Genomic DNA, 22,718 nt, shown 5'->3' with positions numbered 1-22,718 from the left:
TATACGTTGCTTTCCCAAGCAGCGTAATTGCTTGTAGCAGCAGATATACCAAGGAGCAATGATGTATGAAGTTATTAAGGGTTCTTCTGTCCCATCATTAACACCAGCCCACACAGCACATGCACTCATGTAACATATTGTTGCAACAACATGACTACATTCCCTTTCCTCTTATTTCTACTGGGACTGCGTTAAGCTATGTATACTTAAATACTTAAACCCCAGGTTCTGCAAAATACCGAAGTACCAAAGCTTGTGCGCCAAGTGTCACTTCTGACACACTCTTACTAAAACAGCTAAATTAAAACAGTTCAGGCAGGTATTTAAGGTATCCTCATCTCTGGACTTCTGAGACAATCTTGTAATTTGTCCCCTAAAAAAATCCTGCAATGTTCATCAAGTGCAACAGATCAGCAATACAGCTGTGTGTAGCTATAGCCTATCTGGACACCAGAAGTTATCTAATCAGAGTTAAGAACCAAAAACCTATTATAAACTAATGAGTTTACCTCATAATATTGGAGGCATCTTCTGCATCTGGGTCAGCGCAATATTTATTTGCAAGGATTAGGCACGCATCTGCTGACTCTATCTGAGACACCAAAGAAAAAGCAAACATAAATAGCAACCTCTCTTTCCAGCTCTTCTTTCATCATAAAGTATTATGGAACCCAACACTGCCATCATGAGCGTGAATGTCAGTTCTTAATACTGCTAATCAAAAATGTTACAAAGCTACTGTGAGTTAATGTGAGCGATGATAACAGCTCTCATATACACACAGCAATTTCATGAAACTTGCTTGTGATGCTCAGACCAGGTCAGTAGTTTGATTATTGACCCTCACATGACAACAGCTGAGGCATGAAGGCGTTAATGGAATACCTTCTTTAACCAGATACTGAAATTTAGACCTCTAAATCCATAGTAAGTTTCTGTTCTATCAATACAGTGCTCCCACAAGTCCTGCGGCTTTGTTTGGGAATTTAAGTACCTTCTTATTAGAGACAGGACAAGGTGGCTGAACTGACAATTTAGGATCTGAGCACCAGTTTTAGAAAGCATGAGGACGAGAACTGCTCTGTCCACAGGACCTCCATATTCACGCAAACCTAAGCTCTATTAAACTTAAAGCAGATGACAAAAGTATTTTTCAGTGTATACAACCAAATACCAACACAAAGTAGGGTGGAATACAGAACACAAAACACCAACAGGCAATTTTATGGTCATAATTAGAACATTTTGTTCTGATAAACTGAAACAGTCTGTGTTGGGCTGCAAAGGGTTAAGCAATTTCTACCGCCAAAATGGACAAAAGACATGATTAATACTCCAGAAAGTGTTAACAGTGCACTAAAATATCCTTGGCTTAAGGAGCTGGTTTACATTCCATTAACAAAACAAATAAACAAAAACACAATCAAAAAACCATAAAAGAGTTAATGCTGCATCTGACAGCTTGCCATCTTTTTTTTTTTATTTAAGCTTCATGCTTTGTTTTAAGAGTACAAAATAATTTACCATAGACAATTCTAGACAATAAAACCATCTCATTTTAACTACCAAAAATATTAAAATGTTTTGGGGTTTTTTTGTTGGGTTTTTTTTTGTTTGTTTGGTTGGTTTTGTTTTGTTGGGGTTTTGTTTGTTGTTGGTTTTTTTTTAGGATTCTAGACAATAGAAAAAGGGTTTGACAGGTGAAAAATTATTTTCCAATCATTCTGATGAAGGTAAGACAATAGCATTTTCAGCAATTATTGTAAGACAATGTTCTATTATATCAAACATTAATGTAAAATAGACTCTTGAACTAAACCCCAAAGAAAAATTCTTAGAGTTCAATGGAATGGCAGACAATGCTTCTTAAGTCACAGTGTTACTGTAGCTTTGAAGATCTAAAGATATAGGGAAATCAAGGTTTACAAGGACAGATATTATAATTTCTTAGGCAAACTAGTAGAGATGGAAAAACAATCTTTTGGGGTTACATGAAGAAGAGCTTTACTGTTTGTTTTCCAAATAACGTAATGAGTACTTTAAAAAAAAGTAAAATAGCAGGAAAACAGAACAACAGAGCTATTACCTTCACTCTTGCCAGGTCATGGGGATTAAGGACTGAACCCTGATAAAATTCCACCTGAGTGAAGTGTCGTTTAAAAAGAGCTTCCAGCTCAAGGTTAGGGGAGATACTGCATTGGAAAGAGGAAGAAAACACAAGAGCAAATGAGAAGTCAGTTTCCATAAATGCCCCATTTCCTTCATTTATAAACCAACCCATTTATTTATTTTAGGTATTCAGACTTCTGCTGATGCTTTTCCTATGGTGTGGAAACAGTGTGTAGTACTTAAAAGTCAAATATTTTACTGCTTTCACTTCCTTGCTTCTATCTGCAGAGCTTCTGGCCCATTTCATCGTGCTGCTCTGCAGGTTCAACATTTGTCAGTTTCTCACAGATGTGAATCCAGAAGAATTGGTGCAAATATTTAAAAACAACCTCACACAGCATTCTCTACAGAAATTGCCTAGTAAGACAATCATCCTCTGCATGTCCCCACCATTCTCAAAACAGCCAATTGCATCAGAGAGCTCAATACAAAATCACTAAAAGCTGGAAAAGGAACCCTACAGGGACCCTGTGGCCTGTATGAACTACGATTAAAAGAAACCTAATTATGCTTTGACTTTCTGTCTCATTTCATTTTGCCATAAGCAAAGAAAATTAGATGTATCACAATCTATCGTATAATGTGGCATCAACGTTGTAAATATCTTTTCTGAAGCCATTCATTAAAACATAAGGAATTTAATAGCTACATAGTAAGTGCATGAGATGTTTGTCATGTCAGATGCTAAATTTAATGAAACAGATACATGCAAAAATTGGTCTGTGAAGGTACAGAAGAAAGCAGGCACAAACAAGTAGCCAGGTGCTTAACTCCCTTCGCGTGCATATGCCATTTCCCGATTCCTATCACCACGCATCTTCACTGTGGAAATCTGGATCTCTGCTTTCCCCTGACAGTCAATTCTTGCTATTACTTAGAGAGGGGAAACAAGCAAACAAACAATGTAGTTGCTTAAGGATGTCATCTTTAGTTCAATCTGAAACAACTAGATAAAAAAAATTATGCAAGTGATGCTGATTCTTAGTTTTTCAGCTTCCTTTGTTGAATCATCACAAATGAGTTTAACTTTTTAATCATTTTCTTTGACAAGAAGAAAAGTGCAGAACTTGCTACTAAATGCAAAAATATTACTCATTCATAGATTGGAACACTTCTAAACAGATGTCATTCCAGAGCAGAAAAGACCTTTTACACTGTCGCTCTGTGTAGCACATTGCTATTTCTAGCAGCTTCTCCCATAGGCACGCCAACTTGATGTTGTATTACATGTAATGCAGAGCCTGCAACAAACAGCAATCGCCTTGAGACAGCTTTCCAAATTCCACATCAGAAATATGCATGAGACTATGCGTATGTAGGTAGGTATATATGGGTAAAAGAGCAGTACTAATTATCACCGTGCCAAGAACCTCTTTTCTATCTTCGCTCTATCTGTAAAGTAACATCTCTCGTTTATATTAAAACGACATCTGCACCTAAGTTTTTCTTTCTATAAATAATTTGCAATATGAAATAAGCATTTTTTCCTAGTGAAACCAAAGATGAAAATATGTTTTCAGATAGCATAGGACACAGTATTTTTTCACTAATTTTAGTGATTTTAGCAATTTTGGTAGTTTCACTATAAATATTTGCCACTAAAGAAAATTCTCACATCTATTTATTAGTATTTCAATATTTTTTATTTCATCATTCCATTCCCTCTTCAACTATGTGTTTAGCTATCTACTTCACAATTGACACAATTGGGTCTGAAGTTTGCTTGAAACACCTATGCTTAGCAATGGGTTATAAAAAATTGCAGGAAACAACATTTTTTTCAAAATACATTGTGAACAAAAGTAATTGCCAACATTAATTCTATGGTGGTTTGGAGCTTGAAAGATCCTCTGTCTCCCCCCAAAAACACAGCTTAACTTAGTGAGCTTTAGTAACAGATGATAAGACTAATCTTGAAAGATTACTCACTTATGCAGAAAGACGATTTCTACGTTGACATCATCCCTATCCTTGTGCAGGAAGTCCTTCAGGAAGTTGGACACGCTTTCAAGTGTTATGTGACCACAGACAACTATGTGCCTGTTACAGAAAAATCAGAGTTAATCTTGCAAAGATAAAACAAGCAAGAAAGCAAAAAAGCAAATGATAATTTATTGGCCAGAAAAGTGTATTAGTCTCTTCTTGATGTTTCTCTAGATCCTATTCCATGAAATCAGAGAACAAAAGCATCTGTTCCAAAAGGTGCTTTGCAATTGCAAATACGTATACGCTCTCACTTGCCAAGACTACTAGTCACAAATCACTTGGCCAAGTTGTATTATACGTATAACAGAAAGTGGCATCACTATATTAACCACACAACTATATTACACTATATTAACCAGTCCCTTCCAAAGTCATATTTCTTTATTTTACACATCTTTTTCCACATCTTTACCTCCTATACTGAGATTTCCTGTGTAAATTTTTGGTTTATGACATAATGAGACAGCAAAGCTCCCTAAAATGATTTGATATTTCCCATGGTTGAAAGCAGACACACCAATGAAGGCAGCGCAAAGTTTGTCAACTACAGGCCATAAGCAGTAAAAAAGAAATCTTTTTCATACCATAACTCCTACAAGGAGAATACTTTACAATAAGAAATCCTTATTTATTGCACCATTGCAAGATTGCTTAGAAAATCAAAGTTTGCACAGATTGTGATTTCACAAAGGTTCCTACTGCTCCCCATTTCCATTAATAGATGTATCTGACCACGTAAGACGGAAGCACGATATATACCTACATAAACATTCTTGAATTCTACATCTTAAATTTTGAGAGGCTGAAGAAAAGCCTAGGAAATTGCACTCTTCCTGACTTAGAGCATCTTTGCTCCTTTATTATTGTAAAGCAAAGTCCAAAACTTTGTGATTAGAATATCCTACATTGTCTCACAGTTTCCTTCATGGAATAAACTCAACCTCAGCTTTCATTACTGTCATGAGTATAAGACAGATGGTGACTTTGATATGCCTATACCTTGCCATACTTCCAATTACCACATTGCTTACAGAAGTCAGGAAGAGGGCCAAGGTGGTATAGGTACAATTCCGGAACTAATAGAAAGTCAACTTCATTACAGTCATATAGTCTATGCACAAATGCTACAAATGTACAAGTTCACAAACTTATGTGGCACTCGAGCTGCCAAATGTAAGGCAAAGTAATTCCACAGGTAAGAAGCAGACCATCCACATGTCACCTACTTCATAATTCTTGTGGAAAACTCAGTAAAGCAGAAAACCTCATTGGCCACAAACAACAAATATTAGGGGGCAGCAATTATTACTTATGTAGTGGGCTGCACAAGGAGTGATAAATTCAAATACTCCTTTTGCATGAGTTCCAGGACTCAGATGTAATTTTAGAAATAGCAGCAGTCAAAAACTTCAACAGTTTCATTCTTTTTAACAGGCAAGAAATATACGTTTACATGGGACTCTGATCATGTTGTTTTGTATTTAACATAGGACACAACACCACAAACTTTTCCAGCTAAACTAGCTATCCAGACTGTCTGCTTTGGCTTCAGTAAGATTTTGTTCAATTTTAACCTAAGGTTTTGGTGCAGTAAGTGTACAGATCACTGCGTTCTTGGACTGTAAACACTTAAAACCCCCAAAATCCCCAAGTTAAAGCTTTCCCATTTTATGAGGTGGTAAGCACAATATCAGAAAACAAGACATAAAATATATTAGCTCATCCTTTATTGGTGCAAGGGGTCCTTAAGAGGTTTCTTCTGGGATCTTTGCAGCTTGGCAGAGTTTGCAGCAGCCTCTGTACTGGATGAAACCATGCCTATATTTTCCCCTTCAGGAGCACTCTTCCTCGTTTCCCTAGTGGCCAATTGCCTGAGCTGCCAGCACTGTGTGTGCATGTGTTAGCGCACACACAGTTAGGTCAGGATTACAACCTTCAACACAAGGGTAAATATGACTTCAAGCACTAGGATTCACTTATCAAATGGATGAATCTCCATCCAATATATACCAATGCAAACTGGAAAACCTCAACAAAGTTCAGATTCTGAAGAGATGTTTAAAACCCGAGTAGTTTACTAGCTCTAAATTCTGAACAGACTGTGTTTGATACGCTACATTACACCAACATATTAGTAAGTTCTTGCTGTCTAGTGGTATTCAACACTTTTCCCAAGTCTAAACCCATCTAGCATCAAAAACTGCAAAGGCCCCCAAAAATGATAAATCGCAGCTAAAACTATTCATTTATATTCCTCACACTGTCTGTACATGTTTTCTAAGATGACTAATTCTAAACTATGGGCATTATTTTCTTCAAGTGTTTCCATCTATTACTAATTAAGAAATTGAACTTTCCATTTGCATAGCTGATGCATTATTCTTAATAATAGAAGCAATTGCTTCATGTAGGCAACAGTTTTGTACCGATCCTGTGCTGTTAGCTTTAGCAGGGTCTCATCCTGAATGCTCTTGTGCTACACTGCATTCCTGTGCGGAAAACGGACTTCTTTCCTGGGAGTTTTCACTTCACGTAGGCTCTCTTCTGTCATTCTGTCCACATTTTAAAAATTTGAGTAAACTGAATAGAAAAACTACAAGCCAGATAGAGTGTGCAACCCAAATTACTCTATTGCAGAAGAAATTTTAATAGTGTCATAAGACTATAAGATAATTTAGGTTGGAAAAGACCTCCAGAGGTTATCTCATCCAAAAAAACTCCTGCTAAAAGCAGGTACAATAATTCAATCCTGTTATGATTCCCATTCGGTAGAGTTTCACAGCAATCTGCTCCAGTGCATTTGGCTGTCAAATACTCTCGCATTTGAGCATCAGAACTGATTCTTTTGGAAATGTCAGAAGGCATCTGCACCATGGTTTCATTTTAGCACTCTGATTTGGGGTTGGACATTATCTATTCTTCTCTTCTCTTTTGTTCTTATATAGTGCCAGACATTGTCCTGAGGAGTGACTGCAACAAAATCTCCTGGTTTTCAAACAATATTTTCTGATGACATGCTTGCATTAATTTTTCACTGAAAACTCCCACAGAAAAAAAGAAATATCTCTTTTTTAACGTAAATTACATTTTTTCTTAAAAGTAGAACAAATTGAAAACAGATTTCCTGCTTGCCCAGAGAGAGTTATTAGGTATATTATTTAAGAAAACTTGGAGACCTTATATTGTTCCAATCTGTCCTGTATATGATTTAAAGATTTATAACTTCCTCTGTTTGTTCCAATAATCATTCCCTTCCCATGTACCACTCATTTTCTTCCACGCACTGGGAGTTTAAGTAAAGCCAACATACTGGATATCGTGTGCTTTCAGCTAGAGTTGGTTGGTAGGAAAATACTGCATCAATAATTTTGTGTCAACAGAAACGTCTAACATCTGCATCAAGCTTTTGTTTATGAAAAACCTCAAAAGTAATACAGTATTCATCTAAATTATTATGATTTCATTTTTAAAAATTATTTAAAAACCAAATTTATAAATTCCCTAACAATACTGAAAACAGTGATTCAGGAATTTAGACATTTTTATTGCTGGTAAGTATTCAGGAGGACTAAGCTTTCTGTTAAGTAATAGTTATCATTGGTATCATGTATCAGAGGTGAAACTGGTTTAATATACCAAAGGGAATCTTTTACAGAGACTCAAAAGCTTATCAGGAGCTATATTCTATCTACCAATAAAGCCAGACTGATCCGTTCTCTCCCACATGTACTTATTCTTAAAATGAATTACAGTGACCAAATATGAAAAATTAGTACAGTTCTACACAGCTGATTTCAACTGTGATTCTACAGAGTTGAATTTCTCTACACTACCTATTTTTTCTCCACTCAGGTATTGACATAATGATACATTTGCTAAAAATACACTAGCTTCTTATAAAATAAACAAAAATAGTGAAAAGAGGTCCAAAGCTACCAGAGATAGAAACAGTTTGAGGAAGAAAAAAAAAGAAAGAAGCAAAAGCTAAACCATCTAGAATTCTGACATGAGATAATTGAGAACATACACTTAATCCATGTAAATAGTACTGTAAATGAAAACAGATCCACTGTGAATAGGATTCTTCAAAAAGGATCTTTGCGTGGTTCTTCCTTCAGAGGACACAATACGAAAGGCAAATATTTTGCCTGTTTATTTTGAAAGAAATTATATCCATTTTATTGGAACAAGTATAAAGTACTTGAAAAAACTCACTCTAACTAGTCTGTCATAATAAATCAAAGATAATAAATACAAAATTCTGTTCAGCATTCAGCTGAATACATGCTGTTCACTTGTCAAGTAACTAAATGAAGTGTGGCACATATTGATCTAGATGTCTCTATAAAACTATAATATTTATATCAAATGCATATGTTCAAATCTATTTATGGTCTTTCTGCTTAGTGTTCTGATCCTGCCTTCAACTACCAACCATCTAAATTCTTCCTTTGTATACCAGTAGCAGGCTGCTGTGGTTGAAGTAAACAGGTTCTTGTAAAGCTTAACTGGTTTTCCTTAAGAAAGGATGGGTATCAGTCACTCTTTCTTATTAAGGAAAGTCAATAAATGTCAACAGAGACTGTACATACAGTCTTCTTATTTATCTATTAGAGGTCTGCATTCTTTAAATATAGTAGTTTACAATACATTTCTAGCTGCTTGTGCTTTTTATGATTTACCTAACGTTATTCAAGATGCCATTAATTCAGTTCAATTAAGTGAAAATTTTATGCATGTACTTATGCGTCTCTCTTATTTGTTAAACATATACTTTATTTTAATACAAACTCTGCTCTCGGATTCACACAGATAGAGCAATAGGTGCTTTACAGGCACCATTTCATGCTTTTCTCTTTTTTTTTTTACAGAAGACTTGAACCCAAGGACGGTCCTCTAAGGACCATGTACTCAGCCAATGTGTACAGTGAACCAGAACAGTATGTTACAATATTGCAAACATTAAAAAAAAAAACTCGTCTATGTATTACATATATGACAAAAGCAAAACCTGAGAACGACTCATCTAGAACAGACACTTGTGGACCAAAAAAAGACACACCAGGTTGGTTTTTAATAAATAACTCTAGCAGGCATGAAACTAAAAAGCGTTGATCCCAAACTTGCCTTTTTTTATTAGTCATTCATATCTGTCAACACAGAGCTCTGAAATCAAGACATGATTTTGTTTTTTCAAATTCAACTGTAAGCTCTCTATTTTCTCCCTGATTCTCACGTCAGGCTCTAGAATTCTTCTAGTACAAAGGAGAGGAGACAAGACAAAAATATTCAAGGATATAGCAAATTGTCTGTCAAGTGTGTAACAACCCAGCAACTTTATTTTAGCATTTGTTCTCCTTCAACTGTTTGTTAGAAAGCAGATTTTCTCTTTACTCCTGAAGGATTACAAATTTCAAAATTGTTGAAATTGCTGAGAAGCCAAAAGCACTGACTTAATGTATCGACATTAAATGTACAAAAGAATATGACTAGACTGTGACCAGAGATGTGATTGCAGCATGTGAGAACATATCTGAGGTACCTTTAATTTCTGTAAATTGGATGTGATAGCTTCAGCTGCCAACTATTTAGGAACCAGAGTGAACTCACACAGCCTGTACTGAAGCTGATGTCATTAATTCTGACAGAAACTATCTGTTCTTTCCAATAAGTTCCATGCTTTTTGGAATCTCTCTTATATTGTGAGTAAAGAAAAAGGAATTAGTTAATACCAGAAAACACTCGAAGAGGTACATTCAGTACATGGTATACAGTACAGATCAGTGGAACAGCACTGGATCATACATCAGATTAACATAAATGGGAAATCGTTAATGTGCAGCATTTGAAAGTTACCTCTGATGCAGATATTAATTTACTTTGTGATCAATACAAGTATGTAAAATTAAGAATCGAGAACGAATCATTTCAAATTCTCTCGCACATAAAAATAGTCATGTGTGACAAACAGTCTCACACAATACCCTAATTAGTTATGAATTATTACAGCTATGAAACTATATCAAGTACGCTTATAGCAGCCCAGATTTCAGTCTTGCTCAGTGAATATTGGTGGTGTGTCATTGGCAACCTTTAAATATTAGAAATTGTTTCTGAAGCACATAGAAACAGTACAGAAGAATTCACATACACAGGTCTTCAGATATTTTATGCCCACCTAAGTGAGAATTTCTACTAGAGAACAGGCCAATAGAGTGCATTTCAGATACTTTAATCCTGAATCAATAGCACACTCCTTCGTTTAAACTGCATATTAGAGCTTGCATCTAAGTCTGTTTGCAATAGCATGCTATCATAAGTGATTCATTGTGAGCCGCTTTGTTTTATTTCAACTTCCTTGCTCAGTTACAGCTAAATGAGTTTATCTTACATTTTTATGATCTAAGGAATTGCACAATGCTTGTCCATAGATCAAGTAAAGAAATAAAAGTTAATATTCTTTGCTTGCCCCATACCTCTGAAACTGCAATAATAAGAAGAAAGCACAATGATTTGTTTCTGCCACAGTCTGGATTAGTTAAGAGGTTTCCACTGTAGCTTAAAGTAAAGGACAAATATTCATCCTTTCATTCAGTCGTGATGGTAATATTACCTAAAGTATTTCTGCTTTCATGAAAAATACCACAACATTTAGGCACAACACAGCTATATCACCACAAGAAGTGCGACTTGGTCAAGTGGAAGGTGGCCCTGCCCCTGCAGGGGGGTTGGAACTTGATGAATTTTAAGGTCCCTTCCAGCCCAAGCCATTTTATAATTCTATGAATAATTTAGTCTAAATAGAAGTAAAAACTGTTAAATGCTGTGACATGCAAAAGGTGTCCATAGTAGCAAGCTTACAGTAAAAAGCAGGAGTAAACCACATCTCCAGCATTAGCATCCAGACCTCAATCTACTGATCTAATTCCTCAAACCCTGGGTTTCCTTCTTGTGCTATTTTGTGCAGGAGATATCACATACACAAGACACCCTGTAATTACTTGTGAAATTAACTGAAAATATTTTCCCTTAAATAAGTTGCTTTCTATGTTCCCACCATTATTCATTTTCAAATTGCCTTATGCATTTTTTAAGTGCTCAGTGAATCAAAAAATAACTAAATCCTTTGTAAGCAACGCATGAGTCAGCAGAGTCTTTAAGATTTTTGAGCATTTCATTAATGACAAAAGCCAATGTATTTCTTTCCATAGAAATCACCCCAGAATGTCATGACTAATTTTCTGCAATAGAATCTGAGTGAAAACATAAAGTCATAATTCACAAAAACTTGCAAATTCACCACTTCTGCCATCTCATATTGCACTGTTTGGAATGTCCACACTTAAAGTCATGGCCTGTATATTTTGTAGAATATGGTAGATAAGCAGATTTATAAACCACATTGTCTTTTTTGGGTCAAAATTTGGACAGCAACAACTGCTATTTTGATGCCAAAACCAAAAGTTTTTTTACAGTTTAGGCAGAGAGAAGGAAAAGTTGGACTTTTTATAATTTTAAGTAGAGATACAAAGTTATGCTGTTATTGTAGGAATGGAACATAGAATACATATTTAAGTCATAATATCGTTATAAGTCATTCCCACATTTCCTTTCTTGCTTTCATAAGGATGGATAAAGTTTAATAAGCACACAAAATTGAAAAAAAAAAAGTTTGTCCTATTAGTTCTATCTGTCAGTCTATTTAACACTCATCCGATTTTCTTTATCGCTAAGTAAGACTTCATTTGAAACAGTGGGATTAGAAGAACGGCTAGCAGATGAGATAGAGACACCCCTGGGGATCATAATGCAATCCATGTCACATTCTCTTATTACATTCTCATCCCACTGGAAAATAATATCTTACATATTGTATCAAATTATTTAATATAATAATCTAATGTCACTTTCTTTGGAGCTATGCCTTTCATTACTGCAGCAAATGGACCTTTGCCAAAGTATTTGGATAAGCCCTAAACATTTTTTTTCTAATTTTTAATCAAATTCAAATGTCTAATGAGTCCAAGATGGCCTGTCAACTTCAATTATCTGTTTGTCTTTGTGTTTATCGTATCTATCTGTCTACAGTTTTTATTTTTCTCTGTGAAGTTTAGTTAGTGAATCCCATGTTTCCTTCTGGAAGGAATCTCTAACAGATGATTCTTCCTGTTGATATGTTGATGATTTGGTAATTTATGGCTTTGTAAATTTACAAAATCTGAAGAAATCTCTGGGAAGCAGAGTAGAGCAAGAGAGAACAGAAACAAGAGGTTTTACTATCTTATACAGTAAAGAAATGTGATTTCATTAAAAAACATTTTTTTAATCTTTTGTTTTAACTACAATAATGCCTCTGGTTTATTTTATTTTTAAATCCCTTGAATATTTAACAAAGTTTACCATAAATATTTACTTTTGGGACAAGATAAGCAGTTTATACCCATATATGTACACAAAATAATAATAATCCCTCTGTCTGCCAATATCTATTCATGTGAAACTATGTTTTGCTTGCTGCCCTCATAATTTCCATTGGATTTGACAACAGTTTTGCATGAAAAAGGCAAAAAGAATTTAGTTCAAGGAATTAAAAGCTAATAATCCAATGTAGAGAAAAGAGAAAAAAAAGTCATTAAGTTATGCAGTCTCTCTTCCAGTCCATCAGTTTACAAATGTTCTTTCCATATGCTTTCTAGAGCTTTGTGCAGACTGATTTACAATATCCTAATGTCTTTAACTGGAAAATATTTCACAGAATTAAAATCCAGTCTGATAAGAACACAAGAATACAGAAATGAAACAACTGAATACAAACAATCTTAATTCTCAAGTAAATGAGTAAATGCAGAAAAACAGATTAATTATAAATTAGTAGAACTAAAAGAAATCTGTACCTTTAACCAAATCTTAGACCAGACCTGAGTAATATGAACATTATAAATAAATCAATAAATGAACCTTGATTATTTGGGGGGGAGGGAAGGGACACACATGCTTAAAAGAAATAACACAGATGATCTTGTAAGTCCTATTTTGGATAGGACTGAATGTATAAGTTCCAAATATCGGAAAAAAGAGTGCAAGAGCAGAACTCTTACTTATCTAAACCCAAGAATTTCTTGAAGAAAATCCCTGCCTCATAAGACTTAAAGCCAAAGTGATCACTGCCTCTTCCAGCCTTCCAGCGGTATGCATGCGTGAACTAACCTGTAGACTTATTGATACATTCTAGAAAACGAAGACTATCAGCTATGGTGATAGAGTAGCAGATTCCTTTTAATCCTTCTATGGTACTTCATTTAAAAAATACCACTTTAAAATGACCACTTGAATACTAAATTCATGAGTTCTACAGATAGGTTACAGAAAGAGCCTAAACAGAGCAAGTCAAATCAAAAGCCTTAAAAAGGAAAGACCTAAACGTAGATAGGGCGTAGGGAACCAGCTGCTGGTCTCAAGATTTTTAAGAAAAACGGCTAAGAGGAAATATCAGTAATACTCAAGCTATATATCATTTCAGTTTGTAACTGATGAAAAAAAAGTCAAACAACAAAGAAGCAAACTTATATACATTAAATTATATATTTTTTTCTAAACTAAAGTCTAATCTATAGACTTTTTCATAATACTGTAATAAAAGGTCAGATTTTTTTCCTTCTCCACGGAACTTCACGTTACATCTAGCTTTTATCTCCCCTATTTGTATCCAGTATTTTGTCATTACAAACAACTTCATCTGTTCTTAATGATACTAGTTTGTCACTAATTTAGTTTATGCAATTACATGAAAATAACTTATCTCAAGTATATGTTTTCATTAGTTATTTCTTAGTGATCTAGTAAGTTTCACAATGTTTTAGTAAGATATGTCCTATATAATATTGCAGATATTTTTCAGTGTGGCGACATAATGCTTGGTGATGAAGCAATTAATAAGTTAACCTTCATTATAGGTTTGTCTGCTCTGCACCTTAAAAGCACTTCTCATCTTCTGAAACCATAAACTTGACTCTGTTAAATCTCACAAAAACTCCCTCAGGTAGTTACTAGTCTATTAATAATAAAAATATACCAACCGTTCTAGAGAGAAAGTAAATGACTTCTAAAGAAATCAGCAGAACATTGGCTAATACGTAAAGAATGTTTTGTGCAATACCTGGTTTGCAAAAAGTATTTCCCAAAACATGAAACAGTGTACTACAGAATTCATCCAGGGAAATGCACAGAAGGAGAAACAGTAGTGATGGAATTGCTCATGGGAAAGAACAGAAAAACTATGTAGGACGCGTATGTGGAAACTATTGGAAACCACATCACTGTTATCCTAAGACACCTCTTAGCAGTATTAGAAAATATTTTTTACAGTTCTGATTATTTCTCATGCCTGAATTTTATTTCCCAGTTACATCTTAGGTGTAGATATATATATTTAATAGCAAATATTTTGTGTCCTTGTAATTACAGTCTGGTTTTCTCTGTCATTTTTAGTTAGTGTTGATTATAACACGAAGCAATTTTTTGTTTGTTCTAACTAAACTAAGGCATCCAGGTTTTTATTGTCTACTGACCATCTGGTTCTGGTGTATCAGAACATAGTATAAAAATTACAGTCTTCTGATGAGCTGATCTGTAAACAGTAACGAAACAGCTCTTTAGCACTAATCTCATTACCTATAGAGCAGATCTCGTTGCTTACAAATCTGAAATTCAAGACAAGGATTGTTACCTTTTTTGGTAACTTTTAATATTTTTTTTTTTTTGCACTAGGTTGTAATTCTGCCAAAATCATTACCCTTCTTGTCATTAAACATGTATGTTTGGTCTCAGTCACATTTTGTATAGATATATTGGTATGCGTTTTGATATATATGCAACAGTGAGTACTGCTGTTTATTTAACAGGTGAAACTTCAGTCAAAGACTATAATAAAATTCCTGCTTTGTGTTCTAGGAGACCTTAGACGTCTCATTACAGGAATACATTACAAAGCAGAGATTATAAATTAAATTTAAATTTTTTAAATCCTAATGGACTTTTGTTACAAGACTACCTAGTATCTAGTAAATTTAACCAGTGATAATTGCATACTGCCTACAAACTACTTCTGTTTCCGAACTCTGTATGTATGTGTCTCATCTAAGAGAGAAGTAACCTTATTTATTGTGCAAAATGATTCCTATATAGTTTACGAGTCCTTTGGGGACTTTATTGGCTGAAAAGCAAAATGAAATGTGAGATCAAACTTGCTGGTGTGATGGTTGTTTTTCTTCTTTAGTAAGTGGAGTTTTTATGCGTATACTCTAGCTGCTTCAATAGTTACAATTCTATAGCAACTCTCTCCTTAGTATTAAAGCCATGTAGTGCAACCCTCAAAACGTATATTAATTTTAACTTCCCAACTAAATGTTTAATAGTCATATAGAAGCATGCTATTCCACAGACATAGTTCATGAGACAACATGTATAAACATATCTATAAATGCTACAAAGCAGATTCCATGTATTTACCTATTTTGGTGAAAGTTGAAAAGCATACACATTTGCCATTCTAAGAGATGAAACTACATCTTTCAACAAAATTTAGCTGCTCTCATTTTGTACATGCATTTAATTTTATCTGGAAACTTTCTGACGTTAGGAATAGAACAACTGTAGTTTCTCATTATGTTTGCTGCCAGAATCTATGTTTGGTTGCTCAACTAAAGATCTTATATTGCTAATTACTACCACATGCCCATATCTCAAGCAAAGGAAAACTTATTGGTTCTGACAATCCATTCTCTCAACACTGAATTCCAAATGAAAACTTAAATTTTGGCCAAACATAACATTTCATCAATCTTGTTCTACTGACTGCAAAAGCAACATCAAACAAGCGGTGCTAATGGCTTTTTACTATGCAGTTCCCAAGCTTAGATTCTCTGATGAGCAAAGGACGTCTTTAAACTACTTAGTAATTAATAATTGAACCATAAAACAATGCATAAAGTAAATTGAACAGTTTGTATGTTGGTGATAGACTTGAGTTTCAAACGACAAGTTATTTGGGCAGTAGAGATCAGCAGAGAAAGCACTGACAACAGAGTGCGCTAAAGACAAACAGATAGTGCATATGAATAAAGCAAACAGAAAAGGTGAAAAATTAAATTAAGCACGCCCCCCAAAGCTAGCAGAAGCCTGTGATCTGGAGTCGAGCTTTTCAGGATGCGGGGTTCTGACTGAAGATCAGGTCCAAGTTTAGAGACATCTGAGCAATGCTGGGTACTAGTGACAATGTAGAAGGGGAGAGACTAAAACTCTGTATGGAAAATAGTTTTTAACTATATTCCCCTCTGCTATAAGTCCTTTGGAACCTCAAAAACAGAGGTGTAAGTTCTGTGTTTGTAAACTGTTCTCTCTGAGAAACTAAGTATGAATACAAATATGCAACTGAGTAGGCCTCTGTCACAAATAAACATTTCAGGAAAGTAATGATACGACTCTATCTCAGAAATAAATTAAGGCACTTTGTTAATATGGATAAGTGACTTATGATGCAAGTTTCCAACACTAGTGTTTATAGTAAAAAACAACTTTAGACATTTGAGGGTATTTCAAAAAAATAAAGTATTGAAGTTTTCAATTGTGTCATCTAATTGCTTGAGTATTATTGAAAACACTATAAATTATAATGAAATAAAAAACTTTGACATAAAACAGTACTCTAGAATTAGCTTTGTTGGACATTTACAGTCTTCTCCACAGAGAAGAGAAAAAAAACTTTATAAATCCATCATCGACATTTATAAAATGATACATTGGTGATGATTTGAAAGGAATAAAGTAAAAAAACATATCTTGTTAAAATAAGGAAAGGGACACTTAATTGGATGCGTTGCTTGGGGTACCTTGGAAAGGACTCTATATGACTAGTCTTTTAGGGCAGATATATCTCTACCAGTGAATGTCACAACAATACATAATGAAACAAAAGATGGCAACACTAACGGTGATATAGAGGAGAAACTACTATATCGCCAAGTACATCTAGTTCATTAAAGGTTATATCCCAGCAGGTCTGGATGCTGGGAATGCCAGAAAGAGCTGGTTTTAACTGGGTCAAGAAAACAAGCAGGCTTTCAATAGAAATGTAATGAGCTAATGTGGTCCAATAAAATCTAACTTTTTCTACCAGGTAAAAATAATATTTTTTTTATGGGTTTGGGTTTTTTTTTTTTTTTTTCATACTATATTGAAACTAAGACTACTACTTGGTCTTCTTAGGATAGGTTTTAGACAGCGTGTGGAAGAGAATCAGTTCAAAATCCCTGGTCATAGATCCTAAAATCACGAGTGTTTGCAATATTCATGTGAAATCAATGGGAGCTTGATGAGATCCGAATCTGCTGTTTGAACAATGAGAAGCAGCACTTCAGACTTCTGACGCACTCAGTCTAATGGAATGACTGGATCCAAAGAAATGTTGTATTTCACACTCCAGTAAACCCAAGTTTTCTAAAGAACTGAGTTGTTTGACAATCATGTGAATTATCATTGTCACTTAGTTAAGAGACGACCACGTGATAATCTGATACCCGAAACTGTGAAGTGACAAGTCAACCTTGTTCCAGAAGCTGACTGAACAGCAGCATTTTTTACAAGATATGTCAGTGTAGTCCTAGGGGTATCCAGTTTCTCTTGAAGTAGGGACAAAACGTTGTGACTTGTACCATAGCATAGCCCAGGTCTCTAATTATAGTGTGACAACTCTCCAGTGGTAACATCTGATGTCAAGAAATACAGCCTTATAAGCTGTGAGTCAGCTATTACCACCTTCAGGGGCTCTTTAAAGTCACACAACCACACCTGGTCTTTTTTGACTTACTTTCTGCCTCTGGTTGAGTTAAAAGTCCCGCCGTATTTCTTCCGATTAAGGATGAGAGCAGCAATTTCTGGCACGTAGCGAGCAAACATTGCCTACATGCATGAAACAAAAACACAAAAAAAAAAGAAAATGGCATGCAGAGAGTGTTCTACTGCAGCAGAGGCAGCAGAGCCTCTTGGGATACTTACTTTCTTCCACTAACCGCACTATAGGAACCACCATATTTCTTGCGGTTTCCTATTAACTCTATGATTTCAGGGACGTAGCTGGCAAACATGGCCTAAGAAGAAGATAGGAGACAGAAGAAAAGACTAAAAAGAGAGGCCAAAGAAAGGGGGATGATGAATATTTTCAGAAGATATGTATCTTTAAGATCTGAAAATGCAAAAGAATTAGATCTATGAAGTTGTTTAAAAAAGAAAATTTTAAAAATTTAAAAGTTCTTAACAAACAAAACAAGAGGGTTCAATGTAAAAGTTGGTCTTGGAGAAGATGTATACCTTATAAATTAAGAAAATAGTCAAAAGAGGAAAAATAGGCACACAAAACAAAACAAGAACAAAATTAATTCAAACTGGGATCTAATCATAAAATACAGTTATGTCTAATTCTTCCTGAAGAGGGGAGGGGAAAAAAACTATCCAAGGAACACTGCAAAAACCAAAAAACAAGTATTATGATTACTGTTACATTTCTATTTTAAAAGACAGACTTTTTCCCCGATGATAGGACTCAAAAGAAGACAAAAACAAGATGGAATCAGGGGTTATTCCCCCTGTCAAGAAACAAAAAGGTCACACCCCCGCCCCCAAAAAAAAGTTTTCCAAAAGTTTATGTTTTTAAAAGGATTGGAATAACACGTGACAGAAAAAAGGTTTTGAGGAGAAAATACAAATTATTCTGCCATGTTTTGTCCAACAAACATCTTCCTTGTGGCTGGATACTTTAAAGAGCTACTGCCAGTTAACGTGGTCTTTGTCTTCATATGTCAATAAACAGATTGGAATGCATATATTTATGTTCATATATATACTTATATATATGTATCTGTGTGTCTCATATATGGCATTCGTAACATTAGTTATATACATATCACCTCTAAGATGTATGTATATGTGAAATCAACATACGAGACTAAATTAACAATATACATATGTATGTACGTGTTCGTGAGTCATCCATGAAGCACTCACCTTGCATGGTGTAAATATTACAACAAACCTTGCTGGTTTAGAGAATAACATCGCAACAGGTCCTATAATATTACTAACACTGATAAATAATAGAAAAGTTACGTAAGACAATTAGTAACTTTGATGCTATGTACATTTAGGACAAAGAACACGAGAATTTGATGATACAAAAGCATACTGGTAATGGCCACGTGATAAATTGTGTGTTAAAACTGTGCTACATGACACGAAAGGATGTTTGAAATTAAAGAGAATGTGGTTTGTCATCATCTGGATCAGGCAAGCTGCTCTTTAAGGCAGTCCAAAGCCACAGTGTTTGTTGGAATTCTGGGAAGGAACACAGAAGGATGGGTAGGACTTCTGAAACCGCAAAGTGCCTTTAAGTACCAATAGCAGCCTCAAAAAACGCACTATAGTCAGTCACTAAAAACTAAAGGACTACAAATAACATTATAAATTTAAATTTTAAGGCACTTCATGTATTCACAGGCATTACTCATTTAAATGGTTTAGAAAAATTCTGATTCTACTAAATGACTAATTTGACAAACTCTGCCAAATTATTTATCTATAGAAAAAAATGGGTATATTAAATGTATTTAAATGTTTTATAATTAATTTTATTTCATGAAACCAGATATATTATTTCTTAAATTACAGCATTGAGATATACAGGACCAAGTATTAAGGTAGCTGAAATAATAATAATAAAGAGTTTTTACCAATCCCCCAAGGATGAAGAAGACCATGAAAAGGCGACCAAGGGTTGTTTTTGCATAAACATCTCCATAACCAACAGTGGACATTGTAACCATCAGTAAATAAACACATTCCCAATATGTTAGCGGTTGATTATTTTGGAAATTTTCCCATGGATCCCCTGAGTTCTCCACCTGAAATGTACAAGAAAACGAACGAATTAATAGAGTTTTACCACAAATTACTCCACTGATACATGCGTGTGTGCATGTGCCTGTATATTTATATAATTTGGCATATAATATAAACTCTGGATCCTTTCCGGGGATTTATTTTGAACAAATACAGAACCTAACCCTGTCCCAGTTATAGCATTACAGTTCTTTTGCCAATATACATAGCCTTGCCACTCATACTATTTATGGAAAGTATCTTTTTATGGAAAGTACCTTTTCTATTCACCATTAAATAATACAACTTACAAATGCAGGCAGGTAAATGCACTTTATACCAATTTGCTCAGAACTTTTTCAAAGTTAATCTTGCTTGTAATGCAATTATACTTGGTTTTGGTTGTTTTAAAGCATTGTGTAGCTATTAATAGCACCAGTGACAAGTTCAGTGATACACTATTACTTTTCCAAGAAGCCAGCTACTGTATGTCACAAAGTTATAAGTTTATCAGTGGGAAAGGAGCATGCCCTCTAAAATCTCTTCCATGACAAAAAGTTTGAATTTTGAGGATTCCTACAGTAAAATAGAGAAACTTATGCTGAAACACACACACACACAAAAAAAACCCAACAAAAAAACCCACCCCAAAACCCCACAGCACCACCACAAAAAACCACTAAGCAGATAACCATTCTGAAGTTAATCTTACATAGCTGGATACAGCTCAAGATAATTCAAGTGAAATCCGTTAAATTGCTCTGGACAAACATCAATATCATTAAATTATAATTTTAGTCCAAAACCATTCCTGAATAACTTATTACTATGAGCACCTTGAAATTTTCCTAAGTTGATCATAAAATGTACTTAGGGGACAAACACTTAACCATATTTAATCATATTTACCAAAAATCTCATTAAAAGCTATTGGTTTAATATGTTTAAAATACACAGTTGACATAAACCTACCATATATACACATATTCACATTTATGAACTCATATGTACTTCTATACTAACTATCTTACATTTTTCAAGTATTGTTAAGTGTGGAACAAATATCTATTACAAATACTGTTTGCTACCAGCAACTGAAAGCTATGCCAAAAAAATCTGAAATTTAAAAACATAAGAGAAGGAAATAATATCTAAAAAACTGCTACCCAGAATGTTAGAAATCCCATTAATTCTCGTGGAAATACAGAATTGCCTTTTTTCTGGCACAACGATTGATTTCCCAGGACCTCAGTACCATTTCAGCTCTGGCAACCCCTTCCAGGAAGCGCTGCGGGTAGTTATTTAGGAAACATTGCCACCTACTGGTAAATTGTAATCATTCGAGAAGCTGCATCCGTTCAAGTCTCGTATTTTATTGCTGAGGTTAATGATGTATTACTTACTATGTAGAATTAGTTTTGAGTAGAAGCCTAAAATTCGGGAAGCTGTGATGTCTTTTTTATTGTACTCTGTAGCTATGTTAAGGGATTATCCAGAACAAGGCAATTTCAGGTAATAAAGTTGCTCAGAGAGCAGATGATCCATGAGAAAAAGTCAATGAATTATTTTCAAATATACTTACCAAATGTATGAACCCAGCTGCTGTCAGCCACGTGCTGATAAATATAGAGCACAGATTCACTAGCTTGATGGAATTACTGAAAATAAACAAAACCCAACAACAAATAGGAACTTAGACTGGAATTTACCACACATTTTTAATATGTATCTGTATATAACTGCATACTTTAGACTAAAAGAGTCTGATTCTGTTTTCTGAAAAGATGCAGGCTCCCTAAAAAACTTAAGCAAAAGCCTACGCAAAATATGTATTATTTTGTCTTTGCAGAGTTCACATTTGCGTAATTTAGATAGCTTGAAAGCAAAATTCTAATGCATTTCAGAGCAGAAAGACAAATGGAAACCTTAGCTACACCCGTACTCACCATCAAACTAATAGAAAGAAATAATGCTTTTTCACAAATAATTTGGTTGCCTCTCAGTACACTCACCTTCTCATTTTTCATTGCTACACACCTCAGCAATTATTTACATGTAAATATTCTACTATCCTGGAATACATCCATGCAGGTCAAATGATTAAACTGAGCAATGCCGATTGACATTAGCTGACAAACACTGCGTTTATACATACAATTGTTTTTTTTAAAGAATTTCATTTTTCGTTAGCTTGTATGCTGCTTCTATACTCATTGTGCTTTTGACCTGTGAAGGCTTTAAAAATTAATAGCAAGAGGATGGCTTTGTTGCATACTGACCAAATGTTAACACTTGCATACATGACCGCAGGGCAAGACTATTCCCCTACAGTTATAGCAAGCAATTTATGAACTATTGCAGCCAATCCGTAAATGTCATGCTGTTTTTGTGAAAAAATTATGATTCCCAAATTAAAAGACTTAGGTACACACTTCCTGTGTAAAGTCCTAGGTAATTTTCATATTATTCTGCTTGCATGAACTCCTATGGACTTTGTGGAAGTTCATACAGAGCTAGAGCATTTCATACTTCAAATTTTTGTAAAAAAAGAAAAAAAAAAAAGATTGAAACCTACCAGTCAAACCCTGGAACCTCTTTTTATTCCTACTGAGTAGTGTGTTCCCTATTGCAGCCAG

The 22,718-nt window shown here is 34.7% G+C and overlaps 1 protein-coding gene across 18 annotated transcripts in view; it reads right to left on the bottom strand.

Annotated features, from left to right (window-relative positions):
* The window catches only part of KCNMA1 (potassium large conductance calcium-activated channel, subfamily M, alpha member 1), a 502,219-nt gene that overhangs the window by 146,949 nt on the left and 332,552 nt on the right, over positions 1 to 22,718 (bottom strand). For 13 of the 18 annotated variants that reach the window (XM_009888636.1, XM_009888640.1, XM_009888635.1 and 10 more), the window contains exons 7-12: positions 21,665 to 21,740; positions 19,935 to 20,105; positions 18,208 to 18,299; positions 4,099 to 4,209; positions 2,087 to 2,192; positions 510 to 592 (exon numbers count right to left, since the gene is read on the bottom strand). In XM_009888636.1, coding sequence (XP_009886938.1) covers positions 510 to 592; positions 2,087 to 2,192; positions 4,099 to 4,209; positions 18,208 to 18,299; positions 19,935 to 20,105; positions 21,665 to 21,740 — 639 coding nt within the window. Of the gene's footprint in view, positions 1 to 509; positions 593 to 2,086; positions 2,193 to 4,098; positions 4,210 to 18,019; positions 18,112 to 18,207; positions 18,300 to 19,934; positions 20,106 to 21,664; positions 21,741 to 22,718 lie in introns of all 18 variants that reach the window. The other 5 variants (XM_009888637.1, XM_009888641.1, XM_009888643.1 and 2 more) reach the window with 1 other exon arrangement.

The sequence above is a fragment of the Charadrius vociferus genome, unplaced genomic scaffold, assembly GCF_000708025.1.
Source record: "Charadrius vociferus isolate BGI_N301 unplaced genomic scaffold, ASM70802v2 scaffold187, whole genome shotgun sequence".
Lineage (NCBI taxonomy): Eukaryota > Metazoa > Chordata > Aves > Charadriiformes > Charadriidae > Charadrius > Charadrius vociferus.
Note: the sequence above shows the minus strand (reverse complement) of the source record. Positions and strands in the feature narration are given on the sequence as shown.